General features: G+C 47.6%; 2 protein-coding genes across 5 annotated transcripts in view; one reads left to right on the forward strand and one right to left on the reverse strand.

The window, feature by feature from the left end:
- Positions 1 to 3,055: 3,055 nt before the first annotated feature.
- Positions 3,056 to 6,581, reverse strand: LOC140219603 (uncharacterized). Its single transcript, XM_072289518.1, is given in 3 exon segments — positions 3,056 to 3,854; positions 3,856 to 4,362; positions 6,556 to 6,581. Coding segments are annotated over 3 exon segments (1,332 nt in total).
- Positions 6,582 to 19,887: 13,306 nt separating this feature from the next.
- LOC129385630 (uncharacterized) overlaps positions 19,888 to 21,450 on the forward strand; it is a 71,781-nt gene continuing 70,218 nt past the window's right edge. For all 4 annotated transcript variants that reach the window (XM_072289316.1, XM_072289315.1, XM_072289318.1 and 1 more), the window contains exon 1: positions 19,888 to 21,327. In XM_072289316.1, coding sequence (XP_072145417.1) covers positions 20,116 to 21,129 — 1,014 coding nt within the window. In that variant the 5' untranslated portion in view covers positions 19,888 to 20,115 and the 3' untranslated portion in view covers positions 21,130 to 21,327. The remainder of the gene's footprint in view (positions 21,328 to 21,450) is intronic.

Below are 21,450 nucleotides of genomic sequence, written 5' to 3' on the forward strand. Positions count from 1 at the left end.
CATAGCCATGTTTTTACAGGTAGAACTTCGACATGTGACCTAACAAAGAAATCCTCAATCGCTGTTTTTACAGGATATTTTGGTAGACGCTTGAAAACGTCAGACTCCAGCTGGCTTCCAACTCGAGACCGATATAGGGGTGGTGGGAATAGCATATCTATAGTGTTCCAGTACAGACACTTCCGTTTTACATTTTTTAGGTACTCTTGAGAAAAATGCTGCTCGAAGAAGCGAGCTGCCTGCTCCACCTCCCTGTAGAATTTTAGGGTGCGGGCTCGTGTGACTCCTTGGGCACCTTCGATCCACTCGCTTAAGTACGCCCCTCCTAATTGTTTGAAAGAATGACGTATAATATGATGGGTTTGGTTTTTGAAAAGAAGGTGCCTGTGAACTTTGAGTTTTACCTCTACGTTTACTAGCCCTAGGCCTCCTTTTGCCTTACTTAAGAATAAATTACTGCGTCTCATGCGCTCAAACCGTGACTCCCAAATATATGTTGCGCAAGATCTATGCACTCGATTCACCTGAGCCGGCAAACAGGGCATCACCTGCGCTGAGTACCATATAGCTGGAAAGAACACAGTGTTACATACAAAGGTTCTGTTCATAAGCGGGACCGTTCTCCCATGCCACCGTTGCACTTTTGCCGCGAGGGTACCACTTCGAATTGTATTTTGTCCATTCTGTAGGTTGGCAGAATTAAAACACACACCGAGGTAGCTGATGATTTCAGACGTCCACTTCACCTCTAGGAAGGTGGTTGGTTTTAAGTCCCAGGCACCTAGCTATGCACCCGCGCACTTTTCTCGATTCACTTTAGCACCAGAAACTTTACAAAAGTCCATGACATGCTGCACTCCTTGGCGGATTTCCTCTCTGGAGTCACCCACAAGCGTAAGGTCGTCGGCGTAGGCGAGGACTTTCAGAGAAGTATCTGCGAAACTGAAGCCTGTTATGTTGCTGTCGTTCAGAATTGTTCGGCACAAGGGTTCTAAGTACAGAGCAAAAAGAACTGGTGACATGGGGCATCCTTGCCTAACGGATCTGTTGAGCTGTATGGTGGGAGTTGTTTGTCCGTTGATTACCAGTCGCGTCGTCACTTGTCTGTAGCAGACACCAATATATTTTAGAAGTCGGTCCCCAATGTTGCAGGCCTTAAGCAAGTTTAAGAGAAAGTCATGTGTTACTCTATCGAAAGCCTTGCTCAGATCCACTTGCAAAACCGCTGCCCTGGATCCACCAACGGAGGTAGCTTCGCACAGTATCCTCATAGCATGCAGGTTATCACTGATGCGACGTCCTTTGATGCCATAAAATTTATGGTTGCCTATAACTGATCCGAGGGCAAAGTCCAGCCGTCTAGCTATAATTTTAGCAAGTATTTTGTAATCAGTTGTTAAAAGACTAATGGGGCGGAAATCGCTCACTGTCGGCACTTGCCATGAATGCTTCTTTGGCAGTAAGACAGTAAGACCTCGTCGCATAGATGGCGGCAGTAATCCTCGTTTCACAATGTCATCGTACACGTCGCGTAATATTGGGACTAATTCCGGTGAAAATTTCTTGTAAAAGGCAGTGCTGAGTCCATCTACTCCTGGCGATTTTCTTGGTTTTAGCTTCTGTATGGCCCATTCTATTTCGCTTTCTGATATGCACTCATCTGTTTGCTGTTTTGTCTCGTCATCTATGCAGTTTAACGTTGAGGCATACTTTTGCAAGAGTTCACGGTTGCATGTGTTACTTCCGTATTCGAAGAGGTCTTTGTATGCTTGAGTGAAGGCAGTCTCGATGTCATTCTGTGATTTGAGAATACTGTCCCCACTCTGTATTGCTTCTATTCTGTTTTTCATGCCGCGCTGTCTTTCTTTTGTCTTGAAAATCTTGAGCGGTTCCTCATCTCTCTGCTGTGATTCCGTCCTAGCCCGGATCATAGCGCCTTTATATTCCTTCTCCATGATTGACAGCAGCTGGCCTTTGCACTCTTTGATATCTTCTGTGAGGGTACCCGGGTGACAGTTTTCGGCTTCGATTAGATTTTTGAGAGTTCGTATCAAGCTCAACTTTTCGCTCTTCATCAGTGCTGATTTTTCCTGTCCTTTTGCAAGTAGAAACATCTTACATTCTTCCTTTATCTCTTCCCACAATATCGCGTCTACCTTTCGTCCTTTCGTTTTTTCCTTGATTAGATTCTTAATGCTGCCGAATATTTCTTTGTCATCCAGCAGACTCTCATTCAGCTTCCACAACTGCCACTCTTTGTGCCTCTTTCTTGTGATTTCCTTTTCTTCAAATATGGCTGTGACAAATGCATGATCTGAGAATGCACCAGGTTGTACTTTATAACGCACGCTGTACGATGAGAGGTCACTAGACACGTAAAACCGATCAAGCCTTGAATGACAGTCCCCTTGCCAATCTGTAAAACCGTCATTATCTCCTGGCGCAAGCTCGGTAACATCTTGCAAGTCATAGTCTCTCAAAAGCTTCCTGAGCTCTGCTAGGCTGGTATCTGAAGATCGCTTTTTCTAACAGTCTGAAGCACGTAAAACACAATTAAAGTCTCCGGCAAATATGGTACGGCATGGTGAGTCAAGATACTGCCTCAGGCCTGAAAAGAATTCTTTTCGTAGCGGTGCGTCATTCGGAGCATGAATGGAAACAAGCTTGTATGGTTCATTCCGGTATATCAAATCCACACTACATACACGCCCGTTTCGGTCCTTGTCCCACTCGGGGTACATTAGTACCGCTGTGTGTTTCTTTACCAAAACTGCCGTCCCTCCACTGTAACCACAGGCAGGCGAAAAATGAAACGAGTAATGGTTGCGAACAAAGTGGTCCATCTCTTCCAACTGCACACTCGATGAAAGTTTTGTCTCCTGAATAAACGCAATGTCAACATTTTCTTGCAGCAGGAGATTTAGAAACCACTGCTTCCTCCTGCGTGCGACCAAGCTCACGCAGTTAAATGTTGCTAGCTTTAAGTAAGCCATAGTGATAAAACTGCCGATAGTCCGGCCAATGATGCATACCTTTGAGGCGTGATCTTTACAGGTCACAAGGAGCGCTTGTGACGTTTTTCTACGTGCGGTATCCGAGGAGCCGTGGTAACACGGTTCCTCTTCATGGCCGCTTTCGATTTTACTTTTTGCACCATGCTTCTCATCTCCGTAATGCTTCCTGATGTGCCTTCATCCTCGTCCGAACCAAGCTCAGGCATCCTTGTAGCCCTATTGCTTGCGTCCTCCGGCTCAGACTCCAGGGAATGGTACGCCTCTGGCGTCTCCGCTTCCGTTGGAAGGTACGGGGCTTCAGACGCCGCTGGCGTCTTGGGACGGTCCTCAATCTCTGCTTCTGTCGCAGATATTGCGTCGTCAGACGCCACGGGCGTCTCCGGGCGTTCTGGTTCTGCTGGGTAGCTCACTTTAGACGCGGTCGGTGACTCTACAGGCACTGAAGGGCACGGAACTTGAAACACTACACTGCACTTTTCTGCGGGCTCCCCCGAGATTTTATCCGTTGTTACAGAGACAACAGGTGATACAGCCTTCACTGGTGAGTCGGCCTCAGCTTCTTTTTGCGTGGTTGGTGTTGCAGGCTCAGGTACCCACGAGGAAAGATTAATGTTACGAGGCTGTAAAGTTTCTACAGCTTCATCCTCGTCCATGAGCGCATCTGTGTCGTCGTTCTCGCCGTCTTCCCGTGTAATGGTAGCGTAAGTTTTCCTGCAGTCGTCAGCTTCATGACCAAATTTGCGGCATGCAGAACACCGCGGGATACGACAATCCTTTCTTATATGGCCCGATTTCTTACATCTCAGACACAGGGGTGGTCGTCCAGGCACAATTACAAGAGTTGCTGCCCTCAATACGAATCTGATGCGGAAGCGATTCGACAGTAAATCCGTGTTTCAGTCTCAAAATCACCGACCTAGATGAGGTTTGCGCTCCCTTGAATTTTCCAGTCAGCCACGTTTCTCTACTCATTTCTTCAATTTTCCCATATGGTTCCAACGCTTTTCGAACGGCGTCGTCACTGATATGGTAAGGAAGCCAGTGAAGTTTGACTCTCACCTGACTGTCGTTGGGATCGATGAAAAGGCATCTTTTACCTTTGATGCGCAGTTCCTTTGCATCTACGAGCACTTGTTTTGCGGCCATGGAATATGTCGTTAGCGCCCAGACATGATTCATCTGGTAGGCACCGATCGACGCTACATCCTTGACTACTTGTAGGCGCTCAATTTCTTCTTCGAAATCGTTGATTCGGTAGGGCCTCGCAGACACATCACAATGAAGAAATACAGTGTTCAGGGAAGCGTTTCCAGTTGGCAGTTGGGGCAGAATAACCTTGTAATCCTCAGCAGATGTACGCACGTTCGCACACACTAACACAAACGCACACGCACGGAGATACTGCACATGCTTGCCTGCATTACCATTTATACGCCATTACCATTTATTCGTGGGCGCGTATATATGCGAATGCGGGAAAGCATGTGTCGCACTTCTCTGTGTGTGCGTTTTTGTTAGTGTGTGCGAACGCGCGTACATTTTTGCATATTTGCGCGCGTATAGATGTCAATGCGGGCAAGCATGTGGATTATCTCTGTATGTGTGCGTTTGTGTTAGTGTGTGAGAACGTGAGTACATTTTTGTGCATATGTGCGTACGTGGGCGCGTGTAAACCTGAATGCCGGCGTGCATGCGTTGAGTGTGCGTTTGCCTTAGTGTGTGCGAACGTGCGTGGGTGCATCCATTTTTGTGCTTATGTGCGTGCGTGGGCTCGTATATTTGTGAGTGCGGGCGAGCGTGTGTCGTACTTCTGTGCGTGTGCGTTTGTGTTAGTCTGTGAGAACGTGCGTACATTTTTCTGCATGTTTGCGTGCGTGGGCGCGTTTAAATGTGAAAGCGGGCGAGCGTGTGTCGTGTCCCTATGTGTGCGCGTTTGTGTTAGTGTGCGAACGTGCGTACATTTTTGTGGATATGCGCGTGCGTGGGCGCGTATGAACGTGAATGCGTGGGAGCATGTGTCGTATCTTTGTGTGTGCGTTTGTGTTTGTGTGTGCGTGCGTGCTTTCGTACATTCTTGTGCATATGTGTGAGCGTGTGCGCGTGTAAATGTGAATGCGGGTGAGCATGTGATGTGTGTGCGTTTGTGTTAGCGTGTGCGAACGTGCTTGCGTGCGTACACTTTTGTGCATTCGTGCTTCCGTGGGCTCGTGCAAATGTGAATGTGGGCGAGCATGTGTGGCAACTCTGTGCGTACATTTTTGAGCATGTGTGCGTGCGTAGGTGCGTAAATTTGTGAGTGCGGGCGAGCATGAGTTGTGTCTCTGTTTCTCTGTTTGTGATGGTATGTGCGAATGTGCGAACATTCTTCTGCGTATGTGAGTCCGCGGCCGCGTATAAATGTGAATGCTGGCGAGCATGTGTCGTATCTGTGTGTGTGTGCGTTTGTGTTAGTGTGTGCGAAGATGCGTACATTCTTTTGCATGTTTGCGTGCGTGGGCGCGTGTAAAAATAGGTGCGGGTGGGCGTATGTCGTATCTCTGTGTGTGTGTGTATGGGTTAGTGTGCGCGTACGTGCATACATTTTGTGCATTTATGCGTGTGTGGGCGCGTATAAATGTGAAAGTGGCGAGCATGTGTCGTATCTCTGTGTGTGTGCGTTTGTGTTAGTATGTGCGAACCTGCGTACATTTTTGTGCATGTTTGAGTGCGTGGGCGCGGGTAAACGTGAATGCGAACGAGCATGTGTCGTATATCTGTGTGTGTGCGTTTGTGTTAGTGTGTGTGAACGTGCGTAAATTTTTGTGCTTGTGTGCGTACGTGCGCGCGTACAAATTTGAATACGGGCGAGGATGTGTTGTGTGTGCGCTTGTGTTAGTATGTGCGAACTTGCGTGCGTGCGTACATTTCTGTGCATATGTGCGTTTCTGGGCGCGTATAAATGTGAATGCCGGCGAGCAAGTGTCGTACCTCTTTGTGTGTGCGTTTCTGTTACTCTGTGAGAATGTGCGTACATTTATGAGCAGGTGTGCGTGCGTGGACGCGTTTAAATGTCAATGCGGGCGACCATGTGTCGTATTTCTGTCTGTGGGCTTTTGTATTAGTGTGTGCGAACGTGCGTGTGGCGTACATTTTTATGCATATCTGCGTGCGTGGGCGCGTATATATGTGAATGCAGGAAAGCATGTGTCGCACCTATCTGTGTGTGCGTTTCGGTTAGGGTTTGCGAACGTGCGTACATGTCTTGCAAATTTGCGTGCGTGCGCGTGTATAAATGTCAATGCGGGCAAGCATTTGGAGTATCTCTGTATTATGTTAGTGTGTACGAACGCGAGTACATTTTTGTTCATATGTGCGTACATGGGCGCGTGTAAACGTGATTGCCGGCGTGCTATCACATATATATTGTCGCACGGTAAGGTAAGAGCAAGCAACAGCACCACCAGCAGCCAGACACCAAAGGACTCTTCTGTAGCTGGCGCGAGACATTTTTTCTCCTCCGCGTCTTCTTCTACGTTTGTGCTGGAGACTCAATGCTGACCGTTTGCTAGCTTCCCCTGAATGACGCATTGACTCGATGCTCGAACACAAGACGTACAAGGAAAATACACAAATGTGGTAAGACAAAAGAAACGAAACGCACTACATATACACGGACATGAGACGAGGCAAATAAAATCAGTTCGGTGGTCGGGAACAAAAAAAAAAAGCTTTTTGGAGGACGACGAGACTAGATCAAAAAAAGAAAGTTAGTTTCACCAGTACACTATATTAACATGACTGTGTAACATAAGGCTTGAGGCGCACGACGTGTACAATCTCTGCACGTTGTAATCGGCGTTGAGCGATCGCAGGTCTCCGTCTCGAATCAGTTTACAGTTCACGTCGCTTAAACGCCTTAATAGGGAGTTTTAGAATAAGGGCCCCAATAGTTTGGTGCCCCAAAGTGCTTTGCGGGTGTTAGCGTTGGGGCACGTAGGAGTGAAGAGCTTTAGAATAGGGTTTTACGTTTGCGGATAGCGTCTTGCGCTGACAGCGCCACTACGGCGTCAAAGAAAAGCTATTAGAAATAATTAAATAAAATATGCCATGTTATGATAGGAATAATAATTTTGACTTTCGTGCATTCGCATTTACTTTCAATTTAGAGGTTATTCTGTAAGCAGCGAACAATTAGTTGTGCTTAGTTTTGAGCAAACCAACTTTACTAGCCTTCACCAGCCAAGCTTAGCCGCGTTAGGCCTACGAGCCATAAAATCCACAATCGAATTCAATATCAACGGCGTCTAATGAGTCAATCTTCATAACACACGCTAGTTGAGAGAAAGCGATAACCGCAGTCACTTCTCTTAGCTTGCGAACTTCACGCGTTACCGCGAATCGAACCCAGTTTGGTGCTAGGTTAGAGCCGTCGCTTCGATAAGTACCGCCATGTTTGCCGACGCAAAACTTTTGGGGCCGCTGTTTGGGCTCCCGCTAAATCGGTCAAATAGCGTTCCCAACGCAAAACCCAAAGGCAGTTTGCGTCTTGCGCATGCGCAGTGGCTTCGACGCTATTTCTTTGGGGCCCCTATTCTAAAACTCGCTAATACTGTGTATCGTCCGAAGTACTTGCTCAGGCGTTTCTCGCAGAGGCCGTCTAATGGGGGTCCAAATCAAAACTTGGTCACCAGGCTCATAGGTAACTTGTCGATGTTGGAGATTGTACATTATTTTATCTGTACACTGCTGCTGTTTTATGTGCACACGGGCCAGGTGACCTGCTCCCTCGGCGCGATGAATGTACTCCTCAACGTCGGGAGCTAACTGGTAGAGCTGATCGATGTATTCATATGGAATCATGGAGTCTAGCATAGTCTGAACATCTCGACCATTAACAAGGGGAAACTGCGTATATCGTGTATCTTCCTGCGTGGCAGTCTTTACGCAAATGTTACGTACGGCAGGATTTCGTCCCACATTTCGTGCTGCATATCCACGTGCATAGATATGTCTGCCAGTGTTTTGTTTAGTCTTTTTGTCAAGCCGTTAGTCTGAGGGTGGTGTGCAGTGGCCTTTCGATGACTCGTGTAACTCAACTTGAGGATGTCGCCCAGAACTTTGGCCGCAAATGCTTTCTCTTGGTCAGTGATGATGAATGACGGTGCGCCATGCCGAAGCACAATGTCATACATAAAAAACTCGGCAACTTCAGATACTGTCTGGCGTGGTAGTGCCTTAGCCTCAGCGTAATGCATGAAGTAATCAGTGGCGACAATGATCTACTTATTGCCGGAGGAATACAAGGGAAATGGTCCGTGACGCTTCATTCCAACTTGATCAAACGGCGTACGTGGATGGTCGATGGGTTGTAGAAGGCGTGCAGGCTTGAAAAATGGTGACTTGCGGCGCTCGCATTCGCGGCATCTTTTCACGTAGCGTTTGACGCAGAGTCCGTCTATGTCAGTAGTACAGTTGTGTTGGCCTGTTCAGAGTCCTTGAGTAGCCCAAGTGACCAGATGTCGGCTTGTCGTGGCAGGCTAATAAGATGTCGTCACGAAGGCCTTGGGCACTATTAGAAGATGTGTTTTGTCGCCGGCACCTGTGTTTCTTTTGCACAAGATGCCCTCTCGTAGGCAAAATAACGACAACCGTCGCCAAATAGGGCGTGGAATGGACGCCATGCCGCCTTCTAAGTCATCGATGATGGGCCTTAACTCAGCATCCAATCGCTGTGTAGTAAGCAGCCCTGACCCGCTGAGGGCTCCCAGGAAGGGACTGTCGTCTTCCTCGTCGGGATAATGAGATTCAACAGGTGCTCGTCATAGCGTGTCAGCATCTTCATGTTTTCTGCCTGACTTGTATGCGATGGTGATGTGAAATTCTTGGAGTCGCACACTGCAACGTGCCACTCGTCCAGAAGGGTCTCGGAGTTTGGCCAACCAGCATTAAGAGTGATGATCGGTGACAACTTTAGGTGGCCGCCCGTTCACATACGGCCTAAACTTTGCAGTAGCCCAAATGAACGCAAGGGACTCCTTCTCTGTGGTGGAACAATTGGACTGGGCGTGTGACAGAGTGCGGCTCACATAGGCGATAACTCGTTCAGTACCGCCTTGCCATTGCACTAGGATAGCTCCGAGACCAATATTGATGGCGTCAATGCGTACTTCTATTTCAGAGCCTCATCAAAATGACCGAGCACAGGAGGATAAGACAATCGACCTTGTAGCTACGCAAAGGCGGTCTGTTCTTTATCAGTCCAGAGGAAGGGCGCCGCGCCACGCATAAAACGAAATAGTAGCTCTGCACTCTTCCAGAAATTGTTAATGCAGCATCGTTAATTGCATACAAGCATGAAAATCGTCGGATACTTTTCTGGTTTGTTAGAGCTGGGAAAGCACCTATGGTAGCAGTCTTCTCGTGATCGGGCCGAACCAATGCCACGCTCACGACGTGACCAAGGAACTTCAGTTCCTCGTAACCGAAATGTAATTTCTCTGGCTTGAGTGTCAGATCAGCGGATCGAATTGGTTTGAGTACATTCTGAAAGCGTCGAAGGTGCTCGTCTAAAGTTTCCAAAAAGATAACGACATCATCGAGATAGACGAGGGAGTTTTCCATTTGACGTCAGCGAGAACGGTATACATAATACGCTTGATTGTGGCTGGAGCAGAACAGAGGCCAAAAGGGAGTACTCTAAATTCGTAAATACCGTCCGCACTCTCAATGTCAGTTTTCTCGGGGTCCCGCTCATGTACTTCAATTTGCCAGTAGCCGCCTTTCAAAATCGATTGAGGTGAAATACTTCACGCGCCTCAGCCTGTCCAGAGAATCATCGACACGAGGCAACCGGTACACATCCTTTTTGTGACGTTGTTTAGCTTCCAGTAGTCAACACAAAACCGAAGCGTGCCATCTTTCTGTTTATTAAGAACAGCCGGCGGTGACCAGGGACTGCACGAAGGCTGTATTACGCCGTCTTGAAGCATTTCCTTCACCTGCGTATGTATCACATGTCGTTCGGTCGGGGAAACACGATAAGGCTGTTGCCGTATGCGGGGCACATCGTCTTATGTGATGATACGGTGTTTCGGAATCGAAGTTTGACGTACCTTCGGCGACCGTGGAAAGCAAGAGTAGAACTCAAGCAACAGCTCGCACAGGGGTTGTTTGTTCCCTTCGGTAATTGTTGGACTAATGTCGACGTTGTGTATAGGTGCTTCAGCGGTGCCGTTTCCCTCGGAAACAAAGCACTCAGTTACATCGGCGATCTGGTCGGCGTAGGCGATGACAGTACTGGGGAAAAGGTGCCGGGGTTCACAGCCGATGTTCATCACAAGAACCTCACAGTGGCCATCATGGAGATCAATGAGGCTTCTTGCTACGCAAACACCTTGAGAAAGCAGGAGAGAGCGATTGCTTTCTGTGACCACTTCACTGTGTAAGAGTCTGTCATATGCCACTTGAACCACGACACTTGCCGCGGTGGTTTCGCGACAGCGTCGACGATGACACAAAGAGATGCTCGAGAGTGGATAGCGCTAGTCACCACCGCGGCGCTCTTAGTCAAGAAAATGATGCAGCGTTGTCGAATGTCGATGATAGCTCCCTGCTCCCTGAGAAAGTCCGTGCCGATGATTATGTCTCGACAACACTGAGGAAGAATGCTCAAGATGGCAACAAACGTAGAGCCGCGAACTCGTATGCGTGCCGTTTCAATTCCGAGGGGAGTGACAATGTGCCCACCAGCTGTACGATCTGGCGGATCATTCCAAGGCGTCGTCACTTTCTTCTGAAGGGTGACCTGTTTTTCACGGATTATAGAATAAACCGCTCCAGTGTCCACTAAATCAGTCAATTCACGACCTTCTAGAATTCAAGGAATGTACAAGGAAACTCTTCTTCCGTAATCAGCAGGTACTGTCGCCGTCGATGTATCGTGGGTCCGCGTACGCGTCAGTGTGTGTCCTTGAGCACGTCTAGACTGAGCGGCCTCGCCACAGAAGTACGTCGTGGTTAGTATTCCTGGCACGGGCTGGGCGACCATACCTGCACCACGCTCGAATACTTACGACGAATCTGAGAAAACCAACGCGCCGAAGGAGAGTGTGACTGGTGTCGAGCTGATGGTGATCCAGCCTGCTGGGCAACATATTCTTCAGTTTCAGGAGAGCACTGGCGAAACCTATGTCACGGCGAGTTTTCGGAGAATCCGCGTAGTCCGAGCTCTCGTTTGGAGCACTGTCGGTAGACATGCCTAGCTTCGCCACAGTCATAGCGAAGGGGACGGCGGTAGGGTGACCGCCACACATCTGATTTCTTTGTGGCCTGTCGGTGGTCCTGGTAGTCCGAGGCCGCTTGGACGGGTTGTAGCATGGCCTGGCACGCGGTGCGAAGCGGGGACGAAGGAGGGCCAGGTTGCCTCAAAGCTTGCGAATATGACATACGGGGTTGTCAGCTCCTTCGCGGTCGAGCTTATGTGTTGAAGGATGGTTCTCTTATCACATGCTGGACTTCGTCACGGAGAACGCTGGACAAAGCTGAGCATCGCCTGTGAGGGTACCGGCAGTTTCTGGGATTCTTGGCGGATGATGGAACGAATGAGCTCTCGAAAGAAATTGACGTGGCTCCCGAGAGCTGCGAAGGAGTCTGTAGGTGAGGCAGCGTTCACTTGGCGCTCGAATGATGGTGTGCGGTGCCGAAGAGTCTGTTCCATGGCGACGGCCTCGGAAAGAAATTTTTATATCGTCTTGGGAGGATGAGCACAGGACTGCCGAACAGCTGCTCTTTCACTCTACGCATCAGGTGCAGCACCTTCTTTTCTTGCGGTGTCCTGGGGTCGAGCCATCGAAAGTGATGCTTCATGTCCTCGACGTACCTTACGACGACTTCGTTCGGCATTTGTATACGTGACTGGAGGTCACGCTCAGCTCGCTCTCGGCCACCAAGGTTAGCATTGGTCTCAAGAAGACGGCGTTTGAATTCTGCCCTTGAAGTTAGGGCATCTGCACGGTTCTCATACAAACACGCGCGCTCACGTTAAGGCTGAAATATACGTTTTTCAGTTTGCCTGCGTCATCCCACTTCTTGAACGCAGCGACACGTTTATAGTGCACTAGCCAATTTTAAACATCCTCATATATGGCGCTTTGGAAGGAATTCGGTGTTCCCGGATTGAGTAGCCTGCAATGAATCGGCATTTAGCCTTCCATACCAATTGGGGTGGTCGGAGCTGGTATTTTCCTTTGGGACGAGTACAAACTCAAGGGCCTGTCCACGGACCCTTCTGCTGGCGCGGTGTACAGGCGTAACCACCAGTGCGGGGCTGGAGCTCCTGCTGCTCGGATAGGTTTGGTGGACAGATTATATTACTGCGCGCCTACCCCAGTTTGTCCCGCGCTAAGGCAAGAGACAGCAACAGTACCAGCAGCCGAAGACGAAAAAGTTCCAGACACGAAGCGACGGTTCTCCAGCATGCGCGGGATCTTTTTTCTCCTCGGCTCGGCCATCAAAGGGGTGCAAGATGAAAGTACTTCGTGTCTAGGCGCCTTTCCGGTAAGATAAGCGAACAGTTTCTCACCATTATCTTAGCCCTCCATGTTCTAAGCGCTGCCAATCGCGGCCGAGACGACTTATATCTTACCGGGTTCTCGGCATGCTGCGCACGTGTGATTCCGGAGCTACGAGGCCATAACCGTTTAGGAATCGTTATATATTGAGTCACCCGTCGCGACCAGCGAAAGGCGTCTATCACGGACAACTCAAGAAAATTTTTAGGCACGTAATATTCACGAAATAGGCAGCAGTAACTCTTGGAATGCGTCGCCGAGGGGTGCGAACTGAGATGCATGCGCCCCTTTTGTGGTGAAAGCGAGCTCATAGTGAACGTTATTTCTGTTCTTATCATTTTCAAATGAGAGTAGCGCATTGTTGACTCTGTGCCGTAGAAAAAATCTGCGTTCGCAGCCTTCCGATTCACCAGTGAGCGAAAGTTTTCGTGTATAGAGGTGTATATATAGGCTTTCCTGGTGTCAACCGACGCAGCAAGTTCACCCGCTTTGGTCACGCCGTCTGTAATCATCGTATGTAAAATCAGCGACGACAATAAGGAAACAAGCAGGTGCATTGACCTCGACCCAGCATCGCTACCCTCGAGCCAAGGCTTTGTAACATAACCAGGCACAGCTATAAAGGAGAGACCCTTCATCGGCAGCACCAGTGGGCACGGCGTAAGCGTAGGGAGCAGTGCATTTACTATGCGACTGTGTTTTCTTGTTCAGGTTAGTAATTATCATTCGATCCGCAGCGGTGATTGTTGCTTGATGGCTTCGCCGTGCCAGCGTAGATCTGAACGTATTTTTTATGAGTGTCTTTGTGTATGCGAGCTTCTTGTGGGCACAGATGTTGAGGAAAATCGCTGACCCACAATGGAAGAAATGTTTCACACTATTATTAATGGGCAGCAAGCTATTGGTTCTGACATTGCTGAGAATCAAAAGTCGCCTGGACAAGACAGAGTCAGCCATAAGAGCTTTTTGAGAGCGATTAGTAAACTTAGTAAACAAGGTGAAAGATTTGCAAATTAATAGTTGTGCCGTGGATGAATTGAACGCATCTATGACTACTATACATGCTGCACTCAGGTCCCAGCAAGCATAACTAGTTGACCTCGAGGATCGAAGCCGCAGGAGTAACCTTGTTGTGTTCGGCATTCCAGAAGAACCAAACGAATCTGAATCTGTCTTGCACAACAATGTCACTAAAATGTTTTAGAGCATAAATTGGAAGTGAAACGCGTATCAATCGCTAGAATCTATAGACTAGGAAAACCTTCCAAAAAGCGGCCTATAATTCTTTACTTTGGATGCAGTGGTGGCGTAGAGGTAGAACACTCGCCTCGCGTGCAAGAGGTCCGTGGTTCGAATCCCGGTGCCGGCAATTTTCCACCGGATTAAAAAAAAAATCCGCGTGTTGATAAAATTGCACAAACAGGCCTGGAGTGTGGCCTGATGCCGGTGACCAGAACCGGTAACGCACTCCCTCACCAGAGCAGGATTGGCCACCCTGGTGCAGTACTTGGCCGCAACCTCCTATATGAACACAACAATCAAACCCCGGCCCTCAGTGCCCAGCAGCTGCGAAGCAACTGACCACGGCGGCGGTCAGACCTGCGGCGCAGCAGAGGGTGCTAAGAATCACTGGCTCCGGGCAGGCCGCCATTGGAATATGAACCTGGCAACGTTTAACGCTAGAACGTTATCTAGTGAGGCGAGTCTAGCAGTGCTATTGGAGGAATTATAGGGCAGCAAATGGGATATAATAGGGCTCAATGAAGTTAGGAGGCCAAAAGAAGCATGTACAGTGCTAAATAGCGGGCACGTCCTGTGCTACCGCGGCTTAGCGGAGAGAAGAGAACTAGGAGTCGGATTCCTGATTAATAAGAATATAGCTGGTAACATACAGGAATTCTATCGCATTAACGAGAGGGTGGCAGGTCTTGTTGTGACACTTAATAAGAGGTACAAAATGAAGATTGTACAGGTCTACGCCCCTACATCCAGTCATGATGACCAGGAAGTCGAAAGCTTCTATGAAGACGTGGAATCGGCGATGGGTAGAGTGAAAACCAAATACACTATACTAATGGGCGACTTTAATGCCAAGGTAGGCAAGAAGCAGGCTGGAGACAAGGCAGAGGGGAATATGGCATAGGCACTAGGAATAGCAGGGGAGAGTTATTAGTAGAGTTTGCGGAACAGAATAATATGAGGATAATGAATACTTTCTTCCGCAAGCGGGATAGCCGAAAGTGGACGTGGAGGAGCCCGAACGGCGAGACTAGAAATGAAATAGAGTTCATACTTTGCGCTACCCTGGCATCATACAAGATGTGGACGTGCTCGGCAAGGTGCGCTGCAGTGACCACAGGATGGCAAGAACTCGAATTAGCCTAGACCTGAGGAGGCAACGGAAGAAACTGGTACATAAGAAGCCGATCAATGAGTTAGCGGTGAGAGGGAAAATAGAGGAATTCCAGATCAAGCTACAGAACAGGTATTCGGCTTTAACTCAGGAAGAGGACCTTAGTGTTCAAGCAATGAACGACTATCTTGTGGACATCATTAAGGAGTGTGCAATGGAAGTCGGTGGTAACTCCGTTAGGCAGTATACCAGCAAACTATCGCAGGAGACGAAAGATCTGATCAAGAAACGCCAATGTATGAAAGCATCTAACCCTACAGCTAGAATAGAACTGGCAGAACTTTCGAAGTTAATCAACAAGCGTAAGACAGCTGACATAAGGAAGTATAATATGGATAGAATTGAACATGCTCTCAGGAACAGAGAAAGCCTAAAAACAGTGAAGAAGAAACTAGGAATTGGCAAGAATCAGATGTATGCGTTAAGAGACATAGCCGGCAATATCATTACTAATATGGATGAGATAGTTCAAGTGGCTGAGGAGTTCTATAGAGATTTATACAGTGCCAGTGGCACCGACGACGATAATGGAAGAGAGAATAGTCTAAAGGAATTCGAAATCCCACAGGTAACGCAGAAAGGAGTAAAGAAAGCCTTAGAAGCTATGCAAAGGGGGAAGGCAGCTGGGGAGGATCAGGGGAACAGCAGATTTGTTGAAGGATGGTGGGCAGATTGTTCAAGAGAAACTGGCCACCCTGTATACGCAATGCCTCATGACCTCGAGTGTACCGGAATCTTGGAAGAACGCTAACATAATCCTAATCCCTAAGAAAGGGGACGCCAAAGACTTGAAAAATTATAGACCGATCAGCTTACTGTGCGTTGCGTACAAACTATTTACTAAGATAATCGCAAATAGAATCAGGAACACCTTAGACTTCTGTCAAGCAAAGGACCAGGCAGGATTCCCTAAAGGCTATTCAACAATAGATCATATTCACACTATCAATCAGGTGATAGAGGAATGTGCGGAATATAACCAGCCCTTATATGTAGCTTTCATTGATTACGAGAAAGCGTTTGATTTTGTCGAAACCTCAGCAGTCATGGAGGCATTGCCGAATCAGGGTGTAGACGAGCCGTATGTAAAAATACTGAAAGATATCTATAGCGGCTCCACAGCCACCGTAGTCCTCCATAAAGCAAGCAACAGAATCCCAATAATGAAAGGCGTCAGGCAGGGAGATACGATATCTCCAATGCTATTCACAGAGTGTTTACAGGAGGGATTCAGAGACCTGGATTCTGAAGAATTGGAGATAAAAGTTAATGGAGAATACCTTAGTAACTTGCGATTCGCTGATGATATTGCCTTGCTTAGTAACTCAGGGGACCAATTGCAATGAATGCTCACTGACCTGGAGAGGCAAAGCAGAAGAGTGGGTCTAAAAATTAATCTGCAGAAAACTAAAGTAATGTTTAACCACCTCGGAAGAGAACAGCAATTTACAATAGGTAGCGAGGCACTGGAAGTGGTAAGGAAATACATCTACTTAGGACAGGTAGTGACCGCGGATCCGGATCATGAGACTGAAATAATCAGAAGAATAAGAAGGGACTGGGGTGCGTTTGGCAGGCATTCCCAGATCATGAACAGCAGGTTGCCATTATCCCTCAAGAGAAAAGTACATAATAGCTGCGTCTTACCAGTGCTCACCTACGGGGCAGAAACCTGGAGGCTTACGAAAAGGGTTCTACTCAAATTGAGGACGACGCAACGAGCTATGGAAAGAAGAATGATAGGTGTAACGTTAAGGGATAAGAAAAGAGCAGATTGGGTGAGGGAACAAACGCGAGTTAATGACATCTTAGTTGAAATCAAGAAAAAGAAATGGACATGGGCAGGACATGTAATGAGGAGGGAAGATAGCCGATGGTCATTAAGGGTTACGGACTGGATTCCAAGTGAAGGGAAGCGTAGCAGGGGGCGGCAGAAAGTTAGGTGGGCGGATGAGATTAAGAAGTTTGCAGGCACGGCATGGCCACAATTAGTACATGACCGGGGTTGTTGGAGAAGTATGGGAGAGGCCTTTGCCCTGCAGTGGGCGTAACCAGGCTGATATAGGCGTTAAGATAGTTGCCCGCAACTATTCTAAATAACACAAGAGTCGGGTGTGCTTAAGTGCAGGCACGTGCAGATAGTTCAACGAAAGCTCGTGGTCCACAGAAGCAATTTTCGAGCGCGTACTGATCACCAAACATGTTTACACTTCGGAACACAAGCCAAAGTTCGAACAAGTGCTGCCCCAATGAGGTGATGCAGTTCCGATGCGGCTTAAGTTTACTGTGATGTATATCACAGTAAAGGAATACTCCTGCATTAACAAGCTCCACCATAAAACACCGTTGTTTACGTGCTTAGCTGACTGCAAGTACTGCATCGGCTGATGGTGGCACTGGATAACGAAAGGTTTTCCGCAAAGGCAAATGTGGAACTTCCGGACAGGCCAGAGAAAGGCTAGACACTCCCGTTCTATTGTGGAATAACGAGTTTCTCTAGGCAGGCTTGGCTCTCTAATGGGCAAGATTTTCATATACAAAATTATCGTTTATTTCGATTGGACCGTCCATCGAGAGGTGGAGGACTTGTTTTCTTGATAGCAACTAAAATATGCCACAAAGTAAAAATTTCCGACCAGTACATGTCTACGGAGTGTGAGATACTAGCAATAGATGTAACTATTCCTGGTTGTTCCCCATTTTCCTTAGTTAATACAGACTTTCCCACAGGCGTGCATGATACTCGGTTCCTCGATACCGTTGTCAACTCTTGTAGGAAAGAAATTGTGATAGCCGGAGACTTTAATTCGCATCATGTATCTTGGGGTTTCAAAACGGACTCACGTGGAAAGCGATTATCCGACTGGGCAATTAATCAAAATTTTTGTTGCTTAAACACGAAGTCAGCTACCTTTATTCAGGGTCTTTCTAAATAGGCATTGGATCTAACATTTGCCAGTTCAGGACTTTCCTTAACTTCCTGGTCTACTGTCGACTCAGCTTCAAATAGTGACCATCTACCCATTAGGTTTGACATTGTCTGCCCTGTTATTCTCCTGGAGTCTCCGACGCGTACTTTTGTCAACTACCAGAAATTTCAGAGTATCTTGAAAACGGTACTCAGTTCCCAGAACATGCTACCGAATGACATCAAAGCCATGAGGCTTTGCGCAGTAGTCAAAAGTTTCTATAAAAAGTCCCAATTTAATGTTAAGATAAACAAAAATACAACCTCCCCTTGGTGGAATTCGGAATGCACGCGGGAATATAGAAGACGAAAAGCCGCGTGGAAGAAATTACTTTACAATCAGTGCCCGAGTAACTGGAGTGATTATAAATTTGCAGCTGCTGCGTTCAAGAGAACAGTTTCGAATGCCAAACACGAGTATGACGTAATACAACATGAATTCCTGTCTAAGCCCAGCAACAAAAAAGCTCTGTTCAGATTCCTTCGATATAGAAAATTCATGCCAACACCAGCGAATACTGAATCGATAATACTTTCACCACGCGAGTTATCTGCTTCTTTAGAATTCATAGGAAAGGGCTTAGCGCAACGCTTAACATCACGTTTGCCGATTGGGCCACTAAGACCTCCCATCGCTGATGTCTTCGTGGAAGTCACAGTGTCAGAGCTCTCTAATGTCCTTAGATCTCTGCCTGCCTCAGCTCCAGGTCTTGACGGCATTTCCAATGCCATGCTAAAAATGTTGTTTGAAATGTCTTCTGATGACATTCTGAACGCAGTTAATTATTCTCTAAAAAATGCTTGGATTCCACCAGAATGGAGGACAGCCAAAGTAATTCCGCTGCTTAAAAAACAAGGAGCTGGCTACAACCTTGACAACATTAGGCCTATCTCTCTTACGTCAAATATGGTAAAACTAATTGAAAGAGTTTTATATGATCGTATGATGGATTATATGTCTGAAAATTCGTTGCTGAGCCCAAGTCAAATAGGTTTCCGGCCCGGTCTCTCCATTTGGTGTGCGCATGTAGATTTGGAAAGCCGCACCCAACTTGCTTAGCATAGAAAAGAAATTAGCGCTTTAGTGACACTTGACATAGCAAAAGCTTATGACAGCGTCGAGTACTCTCTACTGCTGGACACATTACAGTCCTACAGTTTTCCTAAATATATAACGGCATGGATTTTTGAATTTCTGAGAAACAGAAAATTTCATTGTTTTCAAAACGGATTTTCTTCAAGAATGTTCGATCAGACAAGAGGGGTGCCTCAGGGGGCTGTTCTGTCTCCTATACTATTTAACATGTTGACGAGTTCAGTACCACTGCACCAGGATGTGAATCTGTATGTCTATGCAGATGACATTGCATTTTTCGCGACAGCTAGAGACCTCAATTCCCTTCACCTGTCTTTGCAAACGTACCTCTATACTCTACAGACGTGGCTTCACAACCTGCACCTGTCACTAAACGTAAACAAAAGTGCAGTCCTTGTTTTTCCGCTTTCCAGGCCGTTACAGTTATCATTAGTATATGAACAGAGAACCATTCCTCAGGTAGAGTCGCTTAAATACTTGGGTATCACATATGACGGAAAACTGAACTGGCGTTCTCACATAGAAAATATTGGAACGAAGGCGACACGAGCCATAGGTTTACTACGTAGAGTCAGTAACCGACGCTCTGGTATGCGAAGTGACACATTAATTATGATTTATCGTATGTATGTACGACCGATCCTAGAATTTGGTTGTGTTTTGTTCTCCGGAAGTGCAAAATATAAATTAAGGCCCCTTGCTCTGTTAGAAAGAGAAGCTCTTCGACTATGTTTAGGTCTTCCTAAATTCGTTGCTAATAATGTATTATACCAGGAAGCGCGCCTACCTACTCTTCACACACGATTCCGCATGCTTAGGGTTCAAACCTACTTAAGAGCTTATGATTCTTCGCTACGACGTGGACAATATGCATTTATTAGTGAACCAGGTCCATTTTTTGAGACCACGTGGTCACGGTTCCATACCCCGCAAGTTGTATTTGTGCAAGCGCAATTAGCACCTTTAAATGTTCGCCTTAGAGAAATAATTCCGCTCGATAGGTCTCCGCGGGGTCACTGAAAATAAAATTTGCAGACATTTTTCCACACAATGCGAAATTTCTGCCCACAACATATATGAATGACCGTTTACAAGATTATTTGGCCCGTTTCAAAATAAACGTAATTGCGACCGATGCTTCTTCGTGTGAAGAGAAGGCAGGTGTGGGTATCTACTCACCATCCCTCAATTGGTCCTTTTCACTTCGCCTACCAGATTACACATCAGTTTTTCATGCCGAACTTCTGGCTATAGTTCTTGCCTTGCGGAAATTACCCATTCATATTACAAGAGTTATTATCGTCACAGATTCTCTGTCTGTATGCAGCGCACTTACTGCGTCTACAAAGTCGCCAACCGGAAACACGTTTTATTCATTAGCTCCACCTCACTTAAGTTTAGTGCATATAGTATGGGTCCCTGGCCACCGAGACATTGATATAAATGAAAAAGCCGATTCCTTAGCAAGAGCTTCTTTAGCAGGTCCTGTGCTATTTGTGCTGCCGGCAACTGCGCACATTACTGCAGCCAGATATCGCAGATTTTCTTTGAGCGAGGACGAAAAAGCTCTGTCATTAGCAAAATCTTCAGATTTTTTACAATTAAATTATTCTTGGAACCGGCAATGGTGTCCTAACCGGAAATTTGAAGTTTCATTAACTAGGCTGCGTTGCCGCATTCCATCACTTAATTTTTACTTGCACAGATGTGGTCTGGCGGTATCCCCTCTATGCTACCTCTGTGTCAGGAGTGACAAGCGTAAACGAAGAAAGAGGACGAGGAAGAAGGAGTGGAGCGGGCACGTGGAGCCGCCATCTTGGAGAAGGGGCGCGCGCAGGGAAGGACGTGGTGGCCGGGCGCAGCGTTCCAGGAGAAGACGGCCGGAGATCGCCTCTCTGGGTTCTGCCCCAGGTCCTAGGGGGACACATCGACGTCCCGCCCGAGTACCAGGCTCGGCGAGCAGATGTCCGACGTCCCCGGAACTACCGCTGGCCCGGACCTACCTGCCAGGGCACGTCAGCGTTTGTGCCGCTGAACGTAGACGCACGGAGGCTGACTACAGCCAGTCACCATCCCATCCAGAGAACTAAGCTGGGCCGGCGCGCACCGGGAGCGCCAGCCGGCACGAGCCGCGCTCTGCCGGAGCGCGACAGCTCCTCAGCGACCGTGCTTTCGTCACGTCGGCCGGGGCATCGGTGACGCCGGTCACCAACACCGACTAAGGACTACCAGATTACAAAGATGGACCACAGACCGGGGGACGCCGATACCCGCGTCGAACAGAACCGGTACGATAAGCGCCCCTACTACAGCGAATAGACGATCGCCTCACAGACGTTTGTAAACGCGGTAGTGTGAGCGGAAAGCTTAGGAAGGGAGGACGCATTCTGTGTGCAATAAGTGTCAAAAGT

Source organism: Dermacentor andersoni, chromosome 7 (genome assembly GCF_023375885.2).
Source record: "Dermacentor andersoni chromosome 7, qqDerAnde1_hic_scaffold, whole genome shotgun sequence".
Classification (NCBI taxonomy): domain Eukaryota; kingdom Metazoa; phylum Arthropoda; class Arachnida; order Ixodida; family Ixodidae; genus Dermacentor; species Dermacentor andersoni.